At 40.8% G+C, this 18,055-nt stretch overlaps 1 protein-coding gene across 5 annotated transcripts in view; it reads left to right on the forward strand.

The window, feature by feature from the left end:
* The window catches only part of PTPRE (protein tyrosine phosphatase receptor type E), a 162,181-nt gene that overhangs the window by 116,305 nt on the left and 27,821 nt on the right, over positions 1 to 18,055 (forward strand). For 3 of the 5 annotated variants that reach the window (XM_081192911.1, XM_081192913.1, XM_081192912.1), the window contains 3 exons: positions 2,528 to 2,634; positions 13,778 to 13,880; positions 14,196 to 14,269. In XM_081192911.1, the coding sequence (XP_081049037.1) occupies positions 2,528 to 2,634; positions 13,778 to 13,880; positions 14,196 to 14,269 (284 nt within the window). Of the gene's footprint in view, positions 1 to 2,527; positions 2,635 to 13,777; positions 13,881 to 13,990; positions 14,095 to 14,195; positions 14,270 to 18,055 lie in introns of those variants that run through there. The other 2 variants (XM_081192914.1, XM_081192915.1) reach the window with 1 other exon arrangement.

The following is an 18,055-nucleotide window of genomic DNA, read 5'->3' on the forward strand; positions in this document are numbered from 1 at the left end:
ATGGTCAGGGGTCCCTTTACCTTTACCTTTAAGGCTGAGTTATAATGAGGTTAGGGTGGCTATCATAATTGGTAAATTGTTGTCAACTTACTGGGACTTCGCGATGTCATTTTAAAAATGTATGTATTGATGAAATCCAAGGTATGCCTACTCAGAAGCCATAGCTCTATTGCTAAAGAGGAATAATTCGGACGGGTGTAAGAATCACCTCTTTGCTTCTCTCCAACCCCCATTAGGTTGTTATGCCTGTCACTATTTTGAATTTCCTGGTAGTAATCATTCTCACTACTACTGAAGTGATGCAAAAATTCTCTATTATTCATTCCTGTCAACTATAACTTCGCTACTTGGTGAACAGTGATACCATCTGGGAGATCTGTCTGTGTCACTAGAACTGTATTTGGTGTGCTGAATTTAGGTGTTCAGTTCTTCGCTTGTAATAATGTGTCTTTAAAAAGACCAGCTAGGAATTGAGTCAATTCTTGGATTGTATTTCATCCTTCAGTTATTGTCAGTGACTACTGAAATGAATATAGGCTGCCTGAGGCTAAAAAAATATGTTTTGTATAGTGCTTTAGGAAAGTCTGGTGATACAATTTAGTATTACAGTGGTACCTCAGGTTACATACGCTTCAGGTTACATACGCTTCAGGTTACAGACTTCGCTAACCCAGAAATAGTGCTTCAGGTTAAGAACTTTGCTTCAGAATGAGAACAGAAATCGTGCTCCAGTGGCGTGGCGGCAGTGGGAGGCCCCATTAGCTAAAGTGGTGCTTCAGGTTAACAACAGTTTCAGGTTAAGAACGGACCTCCGGAACGAATTAAGTACTTAACCCGAGGTACCACTGTACTGAATTGCGGTCCTTGACCCTTCTCTATCCACTCATGCCATTCAAAAAGTTTTTTCCTGACTTTGTCATCTCATATTAGAACCAGTAATTTTTGATAAATTATATTTTAAAGCCCTGTGTACTTTTAAAGGTTCTCTCCTGCACAAGTTCTGTTATACCGCTGTCAGGATTTCTCTGCATGCTGGTATTGTATATTTACATGGTATAATGAGGGAGGGGCAGATGACAACTAGTTTTGCCTAGTTCATAATGTAATCCTATGTACCTTTAATGAGAAGCAAAATAATTTTTAAAAATATAGTAGGTTTGGTCCAGTGTGTATGTTGGGGCACTCTGAACACATTACAGAGAAAGAGAAGCAGCCAGAGTATTCTTATTTTAGTTAGTTGTTCAGGGCTTTGTAGATTGGTACACGAACCTTGTGTAGGAATTTATAGGCAGCTGGTGTATATGTTTTGGCCAAGGTGTGACATCCCACTGTCTCGCACTGCCTCCCACCGTCACCAGTCTATCTGCTGCATCAGTTGGTGTCCCGGGACAATGCCCAAGGCAGTTCTGCATAGCACGTCTCCCAAATTACTGTCGAGCCCTTCCTATAGGTCAGCCTTGCATTATTTGATTGAGCAGGAAGAAGAGGGACAGATGAGGATATGGGAGGAATGAGGAGAGCTCCCATGATGTGCCTGTGAGTATGGAAGAAGGAAAGGAAGGGAAAAGGGATTTGGTTACATTCAGTGGGATCTCCCCCCCCCCCGTAGACTGAATTGAGCCTGCTGCGTGTGGGTTTTTAGGAGGCAAACCAGACCTGCAGTCTGTAGTATAATATCTAGTTATAATATCTAGTCGTATGATTACGAGTTATACTTAAATTATTTTATGTATTAGTGGAGCTGGTGTTGTAGAAGCTTCAAGCGTACCAGTTCCGACTGCATGTTTTCAGTGCTCACTTGTGGAAGAACAACAACAATCCAGCAACTCATCATATAAGAAACTAAGTTGTCAGCAAGAAAAGTAGACTGGAACAGCAGCAGATTGTTACAAAATGATCATCACACAATCTAGGAATTTGTTCCATTTTCTGCATATGTTGTTTAGTTTTATACTCACTAGAATTTGTGTCAGATTTCTTCTTGAACAGCTTGTAATCTCTGCCAGCTTTTGGATGTGCAAACAAGCAGCAACAGAGGATATGTGGGTGACTCACATTTCCTCTTTTTGTACTTCCATGTAATATGCAACATGAGAACTTGTGCACCTTTCCCCTGGTGAGATACTGAAGGCCAAATGTTGAGGAAGAGGCAGAAACCCCCAGTTTGCATATCCCAGAAGAAAAGAGGAAGGGCGAGTGGGGCATGTGTCCTCTCTTGCAGTTTCTGTGTAATGCCTGGAGCTTGCTTTTTTATTTTATTTTTTTTGGAGTAGCAAGTTTTTATTCTTGGTGTTTTTCAAATCCCTTAATTTTCCAAACTTGGAAGATTTGTGGTATAGAATAAGACTTTGGGCACTAGGGTGGTAGTTTCACAAATACTTATAAGACTTTGGACACAACAGATAAATCCTATTCCCTTACAAAAGTCATTCTTTCAAAAAAATAAAATTCAAACCTCCTTCGTGATAGTACATGACATGAGTATGTTAGTATGGGTTTTATATTTTTCTCTGTGTTTGCTTAACAGGTCCATGATGGAATACTCCTGTTCAGTCTTGCTAATTTCCATTAGTTTTCTGCATGGCGAAGCGTTGCGTGGCAATGGGACTGCATCACTTAATGATACAACAACAAGTAAGAAACACTGAATTTTGGGGGTTAGTCTGCGTCAGTACCTTGTTCATATAAATCTTCATTCCTTTGGTTTCAGATGGTGTTTCATGCTTCCTTCTTTAACATTTATAGCACCATGTCACATATCTTATGAAATCAATGTGGGATCAGGCTTGCTTTCTTCTCAACTCATACATGCTGAACATTATCTGTAATATGTATGAGTAATTGACAATTTCCCATTGACAAATATTTTGTTATGATGCTCTACTTTGGAAGCTTCTCTGAGGCTTTTCTACAATTCTAGATAAGAAGCTACAAACCTCCAGTACTTGTCATTAAGGGCTGCCAATAGTTCTTTGGTAACTCTAAAGAACACGGATTGAGCTTCTTTTACTGCTGCCACAAAAGCCTTGATGGTTGTAAAGCTTTCCAATTAACTTCATTAATACATAAAGCAGTAGCTTGAAACTGACTGCTCTTCCTCTTACTGAGTTCCCTTGCATTTAAATAATCTTACTCCAAATGCAAGTTTATTTCTTGGTTCAGGAACCTCTGCTTATCTAAATCAGCAGTCATACATATTTTCATGTCTGCAACGTGGGACCTCTTTTTATTGTCTGTATCCATTTCTCTCTATATATATTTTTGCTTTTTGCTTTTTCCCAGTGGTCTGGCTTGTATAAAGAAGCTACCCTCTAGACCTGTGGTTCCCAAGGTGGGGCACACGCCCCAGAGGGTGCAATTCGATTTTTAAGGGGGACAATTCGAGAATGAGTTATTAACAGTGAATGGCCTTTCAGGCTTCCTCCACGTGAATAGGAGCTGACTTTTTGAATAATAAGAATTATATGTCATGGGGCGTGGGGCATCAGGATTTTAGAGATGCTTAGTGGGAACCAGACAGTCTTGCAAGATGTGAATTGTGATCACTCCTCAAGTTTCAGTTTTAAGAATTCCCAAATTGTGTATTTACGGGCCTCAGCCAAGAAGAAAAACGGGACTCTGTGAGCATGACAAAGAAAACACTTCCTGCAGAGCTCAGTCTCATCTCGCGTCTCATGATAGGCCAGCAGATAAACAAAGGTGCATGCAGTGTGCCTTATGTGGGTCAGGGTGAAAAGTAACACAAAAAAGAACTTGCAAAGTCAGCAAACGTCACAACTCAGATGGCAGGTAAAACAGTATGCATTGAACCAAAAGTGAACTGTTCCAGAAACTCTGCAAATGCCATCTTGGTAGTCAAAATAACCCCACAATTAATTGATAGTTGCCGTAACAATAAGCTCATGTATGTTTATATTAATTTGCTTTGATATAGGCTAATTGGCTTGCTTTGATGTTATCCTTACCAGTGGGCTTGGGATCTATTGGTAAGATTTGGGTATTTGCCATCAACTGGTCATGTGAGGTGATGCAAAGGCCTGGCCAAAGTGACATATGCTGCTTTGTGTATAAAGAACGTGTGAATGGTTGCTTGGACGCAGACAAGCCATCTCCATGCTGCAGTGTCTGTCAGTCCTGCGTCTGTAAAGTCTGGGAGATCAGCAGGCTGACTGCTTAAGTCTACACCTTTCTTTCTTTTTTAAAAAATAATTTTTATTGATTTTTGCACAAATTTTCCAACATAACAACTCCAACACCATATAACAAATCTTTGGCTATCACAGCCTAAGACTTCCTTCGACCCCTTCTAATGGTTTTCTAAATTTCTTTTTATTTTTGCATTTTATTACTATGCTTATTGCTATAAGTCCAATCTTACGTCAGTTAATTTTAGTCCCTTTCGCATTAATTTATATAGTCCTCCTTACAAAACTTCTTGTAACCCTACAAGTGATGTTAGGTAATTACAATTGTCTTTCAGATACAACATAATTTTCTTACAATCCTTTAGGAAAGTCTGGTCCTGCTGGTTTTGAATTTTTCCTGTTAGTCTCGCCAGCTCAGCATAGTCCATTAATTTCATTTGCCACTCTTCTTTTGTTGACATTTGCTCTTGTTTCCATCGTTGGGCTAATAATATTCTTGCTGCAGTGGTCACATATAAAAACAATTTTTTATCATTCTTATGAATTTCTGTACCTACCATACCAAGTGAAAGAGCTTCTGGTGTTTTTTCGAAATGTATATTTCAATATTTAAAAAATTTCATTATAAATCATTTCCCAGAAGTCTTTTACTTTTTTACATTCCCACCACATATGGTAAAACGTGCCTTCTTTTTCTTTACATTTCCAACATTTGTTGTTTGTTTTGTACAACTTGGCTAGTTTTACTGGTGTTATATACCATCATTTTCATTATATTTTCTACACCTTTCTTTAATAAAGCACTAGAACTGATCACTCTAGTTTTTTGAAATCCTTCTGTTGTATCCCTGCACCCAACCGTTCCCACAAGTTCTCCTTTGGGCCGGCAGTTCAGAACAACATACCCCTGGTTTTGTTTTTAAACTTTGTTATCTGTTGCCAAAGTTGCCATCAGACCTGAATGTATAATGTTCAGTTTCCCAGAAGAATGCATCCATTTCCCTTTCTGATCAGTTTGGCTTGTTTATAGCTATGGAAGTGGATTGTAGTTTCAGGATGAGAAAGAATTATAACAAACAAACTGGAAAATCGCTGTCGTTTACTGATGAAGATGCTAAAGCATGATAATGCCACTGGTTGGGTGATTTGTTGAGTTTACCTTTGCTTGCATGGTCTATCCTCTTTCACCAAAGTGTAGAAGCTGCTTCCACATGGGGCATTCTCTTGATAGAGAAGAATAAATGTGATGATGTGGGCTAGGCCAGTAGCATAGACCTGAACCACCCAGTTGATACAGGTTACAGATAAGTTACCCTAGGTAAAATCTAAACAAGGTTGGCCACAGAGGCCCTGTGAAATAAAATTAATTAATGGCTAAAATTAACCTGAAGATTGCCACTTGTCCAGTTTTAATTTTAATTTGTTTGAATTAATTGTGGGATGTATCTTAATTTATTGATTGCTTGTTTTTATGCATTGTCTTACTTGTATGATGTTAGCCGCTCTGAACCCAGCTTTGGCCAGGGAGGGTGGGATATAAATAAAAATTTATTATTATTATTAAAATTAAGCAGAGTTTGGACATTGATAGATTTTGCTAGATTGCATCCTTTCCTGGTTACCCCATACAGTGGTATCTCTGGATGTGAACGGGATCCATTCTGGAGCCCCATTCGCATCCTGAAGCGAACGTAAGATGCAACAGCACGTCTGCGCGGGTTGCGTTTTGCCGCTTCTGTGCATGCGCGTGACGTCATTTAGAGCGTCTGCGCATGCGCGAGTGGCACTCCGTTACTTCCAGGTCACCGCGGAGCGCAACCTGAAAATATTTAAGCTGAAGCGTATTCATCCCGAGGTATGACTGTACACTTAAATAGCTCAGTCAGTAGAGGGTTGTGGGTTCGAGTTCTACATTGGGCAAAATATTCCTTCATTGCAGGGGGTTGGACTAAGTGGCCTTCGTGGTCCCTTCCAACTACAGTTCTATGATGATTCTAACTTTAATATTCTCTGAATAAGAAAAAAATAGAAGGTAGCAAAAGTATTTCAAATTTATTCGTGCAAACAAGTTTGTAGCTACTATCCTTACAAAGTGTTGAAAAAAATATCCCCTAGGAAGATTGTGGGGGAGGGGAGGAACATCCAGAAAGCACTGAAAGAACAGCTATGGGAAGGGGAACCTGTGGCCCCCCAGATATTGCTGAATAGCAGCTCCCACTATCCCTGTCCACAGACCATTCTGACTAGGACTGATGGAAGTAAGTCAGCAACACCACAGAATCCTCTCCTCTGGAAGAAGTGGCCTGCTAATAGAAAGTTGATGTGGAGTTCTCACCTTGCGATATATTGCTTTTCAACATACCAGCGCTGAGTGGGGCTCTGGGGAAAGGGAAGCAAATTGTGCTTGACCGGTGAGGCCCCCCCCCGAAAAAGCAAAGAGCAACTTGGCCTGCTTAGCCCCCAGTCATATTATATATTCTCTCTCTCTCTCTCTCTCTCTCTCTTTCTCTCTCTCTCTCTCTCTCTCTCTCTCTCTCTCTCTCTCTCTCTCCCTCCCCCCCCCGTTCCTCGTGTGTGTGTGTGTGTTTGTGTGTGTGTGTGTGTGTGTGTTCTCTCAGGCAGTTATCTTAGCAGGTAAAGCCTCTTGGGCTTGCTAATAGGAAGGTTGGCAGTTTGAATCCCTGCGACGGGGTGAGCTCCTGTTGCTCTGTCTCAGCTTCTGCCAGCCTAGCAGTTTGAAAGCATACCAGTGTGAGTAGATAAATAGGTGCAGTGGGAAGGTAAATGGTGTTTCCGTGCGTTCTGGCTCTCATAACAAACCTCTGTGCGCCAATAGTGGTTTAGTCATGCTGGCCACATGACCCTAGAAAGCTGTCTGTGGATTAACGCTGGCTCCCTTGGCCTGAAAAGCGAGATGAGCACTGCAACCCAAAGTCACCTTTGACTGGACTTAACCATCCAGGGGTCCTTTACCTTTACCTACCTCTCTTCTCAGCAGCAATAATGTGGCACATTTCCTTCTCCTGTTTCTTCTCTCCCTAAGTTCCTTTACCTCCATGTCCCCTTTGGGATCCTTGCATGCTGAGTATTGTTGAATGCAATTCTTAATGAGTTACTTGAAGCATTTTTTTGCTCAGCAAGAATGTCGACTGCTCTAGGGACTTTGGACAAAAGCCACATAAATGCCCAGGGGAAGCAGGTATGTCACCTGTTCTACAGTAGCTTAAATAAACAGTGTAGCAGTTGTTCTAATAGAGAATGCTCATACACCATACATTTAAAGAACATAACTTCCCTCACAGAATCCAGGGAATTGTAGTTTGCTAAAGGTGCTGGGAACTGTAGCTCTGTGAATGGTGAACTACAGTTTCCCAAGATTCCTTGGGGGGAGTCACGTTGTCTAAATGTGCTTCAAATGCTTGTTGTGTATGCAGCCAAGGTGAAGCACGTGTAAGTTGTTTTTGGCGATACATCAGTTGTGTGTGGGATGGCGGGGTGTTAAACAAAAAAACCTTACCTTATTTGCAAAAACAGCAAACAGCAGACAGTACTAAATGTTAGTATTAAGAGACACACAGGCCACAAACGTTTATAATGGTGTCATAGAGGAAAATAAAGATTGCTGGGGGTGGGGTGATACAATAGAGGTTTCTAAAAATAAGAGCATCAATATAGAACTTCCCCCTTTCCTCATAATGCCATAAATGGGTGGCTTCGCCTTCATGCCTTGTTTGTCAGCTTCCAGAGGCATATGACTCTCTGTTGTTGAAACAGGAACTAGAAAGAAGAGCTTAGCCTAATCCACCCAGGCAGTTATCAGCTTTGATGAATGCTACCTTATTGCCACAAAGCCTGCTCAGAAGTGGGGGAATGTATTTGCTTTAATGTACTAGATTTTGAACATATTCCTTCTTGCAAAATTTCACATCCTGGGTTAGAGAGTACCTGCTGGAATTTACCCCCTGGTTGGAGCAATAAGAATCAAGCACCTAAGACCATCCTGTGCGGAACCTGGAAAACAGCAAAGTCATGCCTTGGAAACTGCCATGCTTTCTGCCAGTTCCCCCCCCCCACCCTCCTCATTTGACAACCCTCAGGATTTTTGCTGTAGGGCCTGAAAGCAGAAATCCTATGGCACAGCAACACTAAGCTGGCTATCAACACAATCCCAGTGACAGCTGCTTCAGGGTCTGTGGAAACATTTTGAAAGCTCATTCTTTCAAAACCAGAATTGTACATTCAGTAATGTCATAGCTTGTATTACTATGAAATTAAGCATTTAGCTGCCTGTCTAGCAGAGGTGGTGTATGCATGCACATTGAGTCTTGCCCAGGCCAGGTGGAGAAGAGCCCATGTGCTAACAGGCCTTTCTCTTTTATATCAAGCAACAATAGGTAAGAAGCGTTATAGAACGTGGACTTTCTTTGCCCCCTTTTATTATTGTTGTTGGCTAGGCATGCAGATAGGTCTGCAGTGATGGTTGAGACTGGTGTCATGGTTGCGGATGCATCCTTCAACAAGCAAAGCAATATTCCATAATCTAGGGGTTAGAGGGCAAGGATGCTTAGAAGAGGACACCCCTAGGCTTACTGATTCCTTGGCCACAGGATCTTTTCCCTTACTCACAGCTCTTTGACAGTGGCCTGGTTTGCATATTACACCAAGCCCAAACCATGGTTAAGTATGAATGTGCAGGCTCTCAGGGAGGGGGTAATGGATGCCATGCTCCTTCCTGGTCATTCATCTTCTTCTGAAGCTTTTCCTGTTTATAAAATTTTATACAGGGAGAAGATCTTTTTTAAGATGGGGGGGGGCGGACCTCTGTAGGAACAGGGTGAGTGCCATCTAATAAGAGGCGATATTGGCATATTGAAAAGGGAAGTTATTTACAAAGATTGGCTGGATCTGATTATCCAGACGATAACTAAAGCTTCTCATAACGTGGAGCCTAAATTACTGTTGCTACAGCTCTCCAAACCTTTCAAACCACATAGCCCACCGAGTGTCACATGTTTAACAAATTGCCATACTCTATTTTAGGCCTGCACTGCTGCGGTTGACTATTTGTTGCAATGAAAAGGACTGCAGCAAATAGATCTGTAGTTTGTTGCTTGTGTTTGCTTTTAGTATAACTGCTGAGTATATTTATTATAAGAATTGTTAAATCATGATTATTCAGGTTGCATTTATATGCTTCTGTGCATTTAAAGTGCAAAGATAATTCACTTTCATAAGAGTATTACAAGTTTGTATGCATATGGAAATCAGAAAATCACTAAGTAGCTTTCCCCAGTGTGGATTTTTGAAAATTCTGCTCTTGTGCATATTATTTCCAGTGGTGTGTCTAAGAGACTAGGTTGCAAATCATGAAGTTCCTGGTTTGAATCTTTTCTCTGCCATGAACTTAGTAGGTGGCTTTAGGCAAGCTGCTCTCAGCCTCAGTCCTCCCATCCATTGTAAATGGATAATACTGACTAACCTTTTCAGGGATGTTACAAGACTGCAACTAGATAATAACTGGAAGGTCCTGCCCAAATGTTTTTATTCAATGCCATCTATAAGTTCATAAGGACAAAAAGTTACGTGTTCCAAATACTTTATGAAAAATGTTCTTCTCTTTACCCCACCAACACCAAAAAGGGATCCATTAACTATTACAGTATCATTTTCAGGGTTTGCAGAAGTATACACTACCCCTGTTAAAAAAGACAAACCAGCCCAGGGTGAACTGTGCATTCTTAGTAGCTGCAGAATGTTGAAAGATAGGAAACAGAAAACTGGTTGTGTAGAGTAGAATGCCCTCCATGATCCTCTGACAATTTACAGAGTTGTATGCTGGAGAAGGGTGTGGTGGGTGGGTGGATCCCTAAGCAGGAACATTCCTTCCATTTTTTCCCTTTTCAAATTATGAAGCTCAAAACAGGAAAGCAAATATTGTGAACACACAAAGTTTTAGTAATAGCTTCAAGAGAAAACAACAACATCGCCTGAAAATTAGATGTGCATGTTCTGTTACACACATGACATGCTGCAAAGAACAGCCATAACAAAGTGAAAGTTGTTGTGATAACACAGGATGATGATGATGATGATGAAGTATCACTGTTTGGATTCATTACAGAGCTAGGAGTCACCTTCAGTATCTACCTATTATATGTTACAGTCACACTGCCAGTGTTGGTAAGGTGGTCCCTGTTGCCCTTCTTGCTTGGCTTCACTGGATGGCTATTTGAACACAGGAAAATAAATTTTATGGAAAATATGGGTGACCTTACAAGACATTGATTCTGATGTCCATCATTCCAAAAACACATATTTTCAAAGTAAAAAATTCATAATAGTTCATAGTAGTGAAAATTCACTCACTTAAGAGATGTATTTTATTGTGTGTGTGTGTGTGTGCTTTTATGTTCACACACACTACACCTGAGCTGTAAGAGTATATCTCCTGGAGTTTTGCAAACTTTTATATGCATACAATAGTTTTCACCTGCAGTGTGCAGCTTGTAGCACCCGTGGTCCATAAGTGCATAAGTAATTCAGTGCCATTTGTAAGTAGAACCATGTGGAATGGGTGCGACAGCCTAGTTTCTTCCATGCCAGCAGTGTGTTGTCTCAGTGGCATGGAAAGTAACCACATAATTCCACTCATTTCATGAGGCATTTCTACCATAATCATTATTAGTTTTATTATTGTTATTTACCGTATTTTTCGCCCTATAGGACGCACTTTTTCCCCTCCAAAAATGAAGGGGAAATGTGTGTGCGTCCTATGGGGCGAATGCAGGCTTTCGCTGAAGCCTGGAGAGCGAGAGGGGTCGGTACGCACCGACCCCTCTCGCTCTCCAGGCTTCAGGAAGCTATCTGCAAGCCTTGGGAGCCCGTGGGAGTTCCCGCCGGGCTCCCAAGGCTTGCAGATAGCAGCTTGTTCTGGGGACTGGGGTCGGGGGAAGCTCGGGCTTCCCCCGCCCCAGCCCTGCGCCTGGGGGGAAAATAAATCATTTTTCTTTATTCCCCCCCCCAAAAAAAAACCCTAGGTGCGCCCTATAGGGCGAAAAATACGGTACATACAGTGATGGTTCCAGGAGAACGCCCAAACTGCAACCTGCCTCTTTAAGGGGTGTGTAACCCCATCCAGAGCACACAACTTTGTCATCTGCACTTTTGCTAAAGAGTAGTATGAATGATCTCAAGCTTCTGATAAGCTTCTCCAAGTTCTGATATTAAGGACCACCTGTCCCCATATGAATTAACACAGACCCTACAACCATCATCTGAGGCCTTTCTCATGTGGCTGCTCCCCGAGAGGTCCAGAGGGTGATGATACAAGAGCAGGCCTTTTCAGTGACGGATCCCTGTTTCTGGAATGCTTTCCCCAGGGACGTTCGTCTGATGTCTTCATTACATATATTTAGGCACCAGACAAAAATGTTTCCCTTTAACCAGACGTTTGACTGATTAACTTGCTATGTCTTTTTAAACGTATTTGGGGGAGGGGTTTTATTGGTTTGTTCTAATTTTTATTATGTATTCTGTGTTTTTATGTTGTGAACCGCTGTTGTGCTTTGCAAGAGAGTTGTTGTTCAGCAAAAGTCTGTTGCACATGCACAATCTTGTGTGTTCCATGTAAGGAGATCTGCTGCTCTATTTAAAGTTTAGAAGCTGTGAGAAGGAAACAATAGGTGGGGAAAAGAGGGGGGAACCTTATCAATTAAAGTACAATAATTGGTTTGGATTCCTCTAGGTTATGAGGCAGAATGAAGTATGCTTAGTCCTATGGGTATTTATTAGTTTTGTTGCAATGGATGGCATTGGATAGAAAAAGTATTTCATTATAAATAGAAGAAATCTGTAATTAAAGCTTCTGGAACTAAATATTTAGGGTGGTTCTGTGTCTGAAAAGCCCTAAGGATTCAGCAGACAATAATACTTTTGTTTCTACATAAGGAATGCCTGTCGTCTCAGTATTATTGTAAAAACAAAAATGTTATGACTATACACTTTCTTATCTCTCATATCTCATCGGCCATCTTTTCTTCCTTCCTCCCTCTGAAATATGATGTTGGTATTTTCTAAGATTATTACTCCGAGTATTTTTATATGCCTAATGCCAACACACATTTTTTCACCTTATATTATCCCTTCTTCATTTGCATTTGGTTTTAAACAGCAGAGGTTTGAATAAAGCACAGTGGAGGAAAACTGAAAAGAAAAAGTGATGGCTTTAAACCATGGCAAAAGTTTGAGTAGAGCGAGCAGGGGTGGAACTGGGTGAGGAAATGGCAATTTAAAAGAGGAAATTCCTTCCTGTAGCACCTTAAAGACCAACTAAGTTAGTTCTTGGTATAAGCTTTTGTGTGCATGCACACTTCTTCAGATACACAGCATGCACACGAAAGCTTATACCAAGAACTAACTTAGTTGGTCTTTAAGGTCTTTAAGGTGCTACAGGAAGGAATTTTTTTATTTTGACTATGGCAGACCAACACGGCTACCCATCTGTAATTTAAAAGAGGGTTTGAGTTGTGCCCATCTCTGCTATTTTCCTTGTTAAAACTGACTTGTCTGGGTTTTCTTAATTTAAAAAAGCTCAGCTTCGCTCCATACCTGCTTTGCTTAAACCTGTGGCATTGTTTAAATCCACAGTTTTCATCTCAGGGTGGCTCCACCCCCATTTTAGTTAAACTTGTGACCCTGTTTGAGTACAATGAGAAGACAGGAACACTGAAAGGGGGAAAGTGACTGTTTTAAACTTCTCCCTCTTCCATTTCTCACCTAGCTCTTGTCAAAGAGATAACAGATGCAAAGCCCTGACATATTCCATGGTACATTCCCACAAATATGTATTTAATTCCTGGTACCACAAAGTTCCAGATTCAGTGTAGCACAGGGGTCAGCAAACTTTTTCAGCAGGGGGCTGGTCCACTGTCCCTTCAGACCTTGTGGGGGGCCGGACTATATTTTGAAAAAATTATAATAAACAAATTCCTATGCCCTACAAATAACCCAGAGATGCATTTTAAATAAAAGCACACATTCTACTCATGTAAAAACACCAAGCAGGCCCCACAAACAACCCAGAGATGCATTTTAAATAAAAGCACACATTCTACTCATGTAAAAACACGCTGATTCCCGGACCGTCCGCGGGGCAGATTTAGAAGGCTATTGGGCTGGATCCGGGCCCCGGGCCTTAGTTGGCCTACCCATGGTGTAGCACGTTAGCAGAGATTGTTGATGAGGAAGTAAGAACTGGTGGTGGTTTGTGAGTGGGGAAAACTTACTGCCCTTTAAAGCTTAGGATGAAAATCAGTTGGCATCCACCTGTTCCTGGTGGTCAAATATTCCACAAAGCTCAGAAGGGTACATGAAGGCCATTTATGGTTTGATGGCGTTGTCTGACAGCAAAGAAGCAAATAGCTGTATGGCAAAACTATTTTGGAAGTGACAAGGGAATTGTTGCTGTCAGGATTCTCATTTCTAGCCAAGAACTTCAAAAGAGATTATAACTTGCTCAAAATGCTATGTGGCTAATTCGTGTTAAGTAGGAACTGTGTGTATGCGATTTTATCTGTTAGAGATTAAGAAATTCGTTGTTTCCCCACTTCTTACTTCTCTTTTTAAACTCCTAGGCCCTCCAAAAGAAAACAGTCCACCGCCACATCTGTTGACTTCAATGCTGATCCTGATTCTGGTGTTTATAATTCTGATCCTTTTAGCTGGCTATTTCTTCAGGTAAGCAGACATCAGACGCTTAGCTTGGAACTAGTTCTGTCTTGTTTCCATGTGATCTAATGAGGAAATGAAAGTGTGTTGCGTGCAGCTGTGCCGGCTGCACTCACCCACATTAGCGAGGGCAGCGGAGGATGTTACACACACTGTTTCTCTCCACCATCTGAAGCTTTTACAAACGGAAGATGATTAGAAAGAGTTTTTCCAGAATTACATGGTTAGTGAGACAAGCTGCAGTATTATACGTAAACAGGTAACTTATTTCTTCACAACAGATCTGCACTATCCCCCTAAATTTATCTTATTATAATTATTAAGGTTCAGGAAACACAGAAAAGCAGTGGTGACTTCAAGTGATAAAAAAATACCGAATGGAATCTTAGAAGAGCAAGGTAAAATATAAATTTGATTTACTTAATATTGAAAATCTTTGGTTTTTTAAAGTGGTAAATATAATGCTGAGTGTAAATGTTTGGTTACTGAAATGTTTGTTACTCTTAGTTGTTGTTTTTAATTTAAAAACTTCCTTTACTTTTTAAAGCAACTTTCGCTTTTGTAGTAATATGCTGCTTACAAGTTTCTATCTATAACAGGGTGTAGGATCCAACACAAAGACTGGAAATTGAATATATTTATATTCAAAGTCTAGTTAGACTTGGGCCACTTTTTACATTTTATAAATGTTAGGTATAGAACCGAGAAATCTTAAGCATACCTTGTCCTAAAATCAGGTTTGAAGAAGGGTATATAAATATTTTAAAGAAATAATTACACAAGAATGTTTTGTAAATGTGAGAAATAGTAGTTTTAAAACATGTGTATCATACCTATTCATTTGTGAAGGAGACAGAAATCACTGTAGAACCCAGCTGAGTGAACTGGATGTTTTTATTTCATGTATTAAAAAAGCCTTGAAACAGAGCCATGAACTGGACTTGCAGAAAGTTGCAGCTATTGAATAATACTTTTGTTTAAAAGTAGTGGCTCTTAAGCATCTTTATCTCTGTCCTAGATCAAAACCAGTGTGATGTTGCTAATACCTATCAATTAGATATTGCGTTCCAAGTGTTCAGGGCAGTTTGGACTGCAATCCTGTACACACTTACCTGGAGTAAGGTCACATCCTTTAAATCACTTGGCTTTCCCCAAAGAATCCTGTGAACTTTAGTTTACCCCCTCAGAGACCTCAGCAAACTGCAGCTCCCAAGATTATTTGGGGGAAGTCATGTGTTTTCAGTGTATGGCGTGAATGTGACAAAGGTCCTACCAAACTTAACAGGACTTGCTTCTGTGTTGCTGTGCATAGGATTGTGCTGTGAGAAACACTCTCTTGGTGTGAAACTACAGTTTGTAACTGGAATTATAGCGGGTTGGTTAGGCGAGTATTTTGCTTTCCAGATATAACACCCCAACCCTCGTAGTGTGCCCCTTGCTCACAAAATTTCAAGGCTTAGTTTTTTAAAATAAATAAATAAAATAAAATATGCTATTATAGTCCATTGTAGCTAAGGAAGGATGGAACATGCCTTACTCCAGGTCCCCAATAATACCCCTTCCCCTGTGAATGAAAAGCAAGAGGCAGCCACATGTGACATTTGTGTAGTTTAACTCTCAGTGGCTTGGATCCAGAAACTCGGTGAGCAGAACTAGGGCACTCCTGTGAGTGGAAGGAGGAAGTTACTATTTTGTCCTTTTCCCTGGAACTGCCAGTTCCCACTGAGAATCTGCTCTCAAAGGTTTCAGGCTCTTTGAAACACATGAGATTGCTTGGAGGACTGCAGGAAGAAGGTGAAGCTGGCAAAAATCTCCCCCCCCCCCGCCGCCTCACCCCTCCCCGTTCTTCCAGTGGGAGTTTATACTAGGTTACAGTCTCTCTTGTGAATAATAATAATAATAATAATAATAATAATAATAATAATTTATTATTTATACCCCGCCCATCTGGCTGAGTTTCCCCAGCCACTCTGGGCAGCTTCCAATCGAGTGTTAAAAACAATACAGCATTAAATATTAAAAGCTTCCCTAAACAGGGCTGCCTTCAGATGTCTTTTAAAGATAAGATAGCTGCTTATTTCCTTCACATCTGAAGGGAGGGCGTTCCACAGGACAGGTGCCACTACCAAGAAGGCCCTCTGTCGTAAGAGCCTTTCAGAATCAGGCCAAATGTCCACCTAGTCCATCATCCTGGGCTCACGGGGGTCAAGCAGAAGCCTATAGGAAGTTCACAAGCTGGATGTAACAGCATGTCCCCCATTTTTTATTCCCAGCAGCCTTGCATTCAGAGGCATACTGAGGGCAACTCGGGCTTCAACCCGTCATTCTTTCAATAGTCCTGTATTGTAAATTTCCATTTCATGGGCAAGGGGCTATGAGCTTGCCCAGGAGCAGCTGGTTTATAGCTGAGTTTAATCCTTAAAGTGGTTGGCTAGACTCACAATTTACACTACTGGCCACTGAGCTGCACCTGATTTTATGTATAAATAAATACAAATACATTAATACAAATACAGTGGTACCTCGGCTTACGAACTTAATCCGTTCTGGAAGTTGTTCTTAAATCAAAAGGCCTCCCACCACTGGTGCCCTTCCACCGTTCGGATTCCGTTCTTAGACTGAGGTAAAGTTCTCAAACCAGGACACTATTTCCAGTTTTGCGGAGTTTGTAAACCAAATTGTTCTTAAACTGGACTGTTCTTAAACCGAGGTACCACTGTATAGGCATAGTAAGTGTTACACAAGAATATATCATCCAGCTGTTAGATCAGACCTATAGCAGAAACAGATAATAAGGAAACAAAAAGAGGGGGAATCATAGAATTGTTGGAAGGGACCCCAAGGGTCATATAGTCCAACCCCCTGTCATGCAGGAATCACAGCTAAATTGTTTCATGCCTTTTCTTCATTACAGCTTGTATTAATGCTCATTTTTCAAATGCTGTGCGTATTTTTACAAAACCAATATATACGGCAGTCGTCTGGAGAATTAAATGTCTTTTATTGTGTACGTATTTATTTAACACATAGTCCTGCTTTCCTCCAGTGAGCCCAATGTGATATATGTTGTTCACCCCCTCCCAATTTATCCTCCCCCAAACCCTGTGATGTAGGTTAGGCTGAGAGAGATGGTGGCTGGCTCCGAGGTTACATAGTGAGCTTCATGGCTGAGTGGGGATTTGACCCCTGGCCTTCCAGGTTCTACTCCAATGCTCTAACCACTACAACATATTGAAAGTGTTAAAAATGAATGACACAATAGTCAGCTTGTCAGATTCAGCAGAATAAATATTGGTGGGTGTTTCTAGATGTGGGGCTTCCCTTCAGAACAGCTCATTGTGAAATTGAGCTCATTCAGCTATGAGTTCAGAATTACTAAACTGAAGCATCTAAACTGTTCAGATGTGTGATTCCCTTCCCTTCAGTCCCTCCCATCCCAGAAAGAAACTCCCCCCCCCTTTTTTTGCTTTGGCACTAATATTCCTGCTATGGGATATTTTTTTTCCTTTCTTTCTTCTTAGAACTTATAGCCCACCCAGCACCAAATGATCCGAAGTCAGGTTATACAACATAGTTAAAACAAGTACAATTTACCATATTTTTCTGTATATAAGACTAGGTTTTTCCCCTTTAAAATGTCAAAAATTAGGGGGTGTCTTATACACGGATACATCTTCCCCCATTTTCTTAAATCTGAGTCCTCCAAAATTCCGTCTTATAGATGGAAAAATACGGTACATTAAAATTATAAAATAAAACCACAAAGTAACAAACCAGCAGCTTCCACTGACAAACTTCTCTTTCAACAGTGTCCCATCATTTTTCCTGCTGTTATTGTGAGGCTTTTGTTTTCATCAGCTCCCCTTTGTATGCTTTTATGCATAGTGTTTACTGTTTGATTTATTTATTTTTACTTGTGTAAAGTATGGTAAGTGTTTCCATTTTGGAATTGTAAAGGTTTGCTCTGCATTTTAAGAGGATTAAATGTACATCCCTCCTCTCAGCTAAATACTCCATTGATATTCACTGTTAATTATGAGTATGTTGGCTAAAAACGTAGTGAGATTCCCGCCCCCCCCCCCGCTGTGTTTCAAGTCAAATTTGCACAGTACAGTATTGTACATATTGCTTGAGTTTGATGTGTTTCTATTTCGCCCACTGTCTGTCCCCAGTTTCCCAGTCTC

The sequence above is a fragment of the Podarcis bocagei genome (assembly GCF_964188305.1).
Source record: "Podarcis bocagei genome assembly, chromosome: 4".
Lineage (NCBI taxonomy): Eukaryota > Metazoa > Chordata > Lepidosauria > Squamata > Lacertidae > Podarcis > Podarcis bocagei.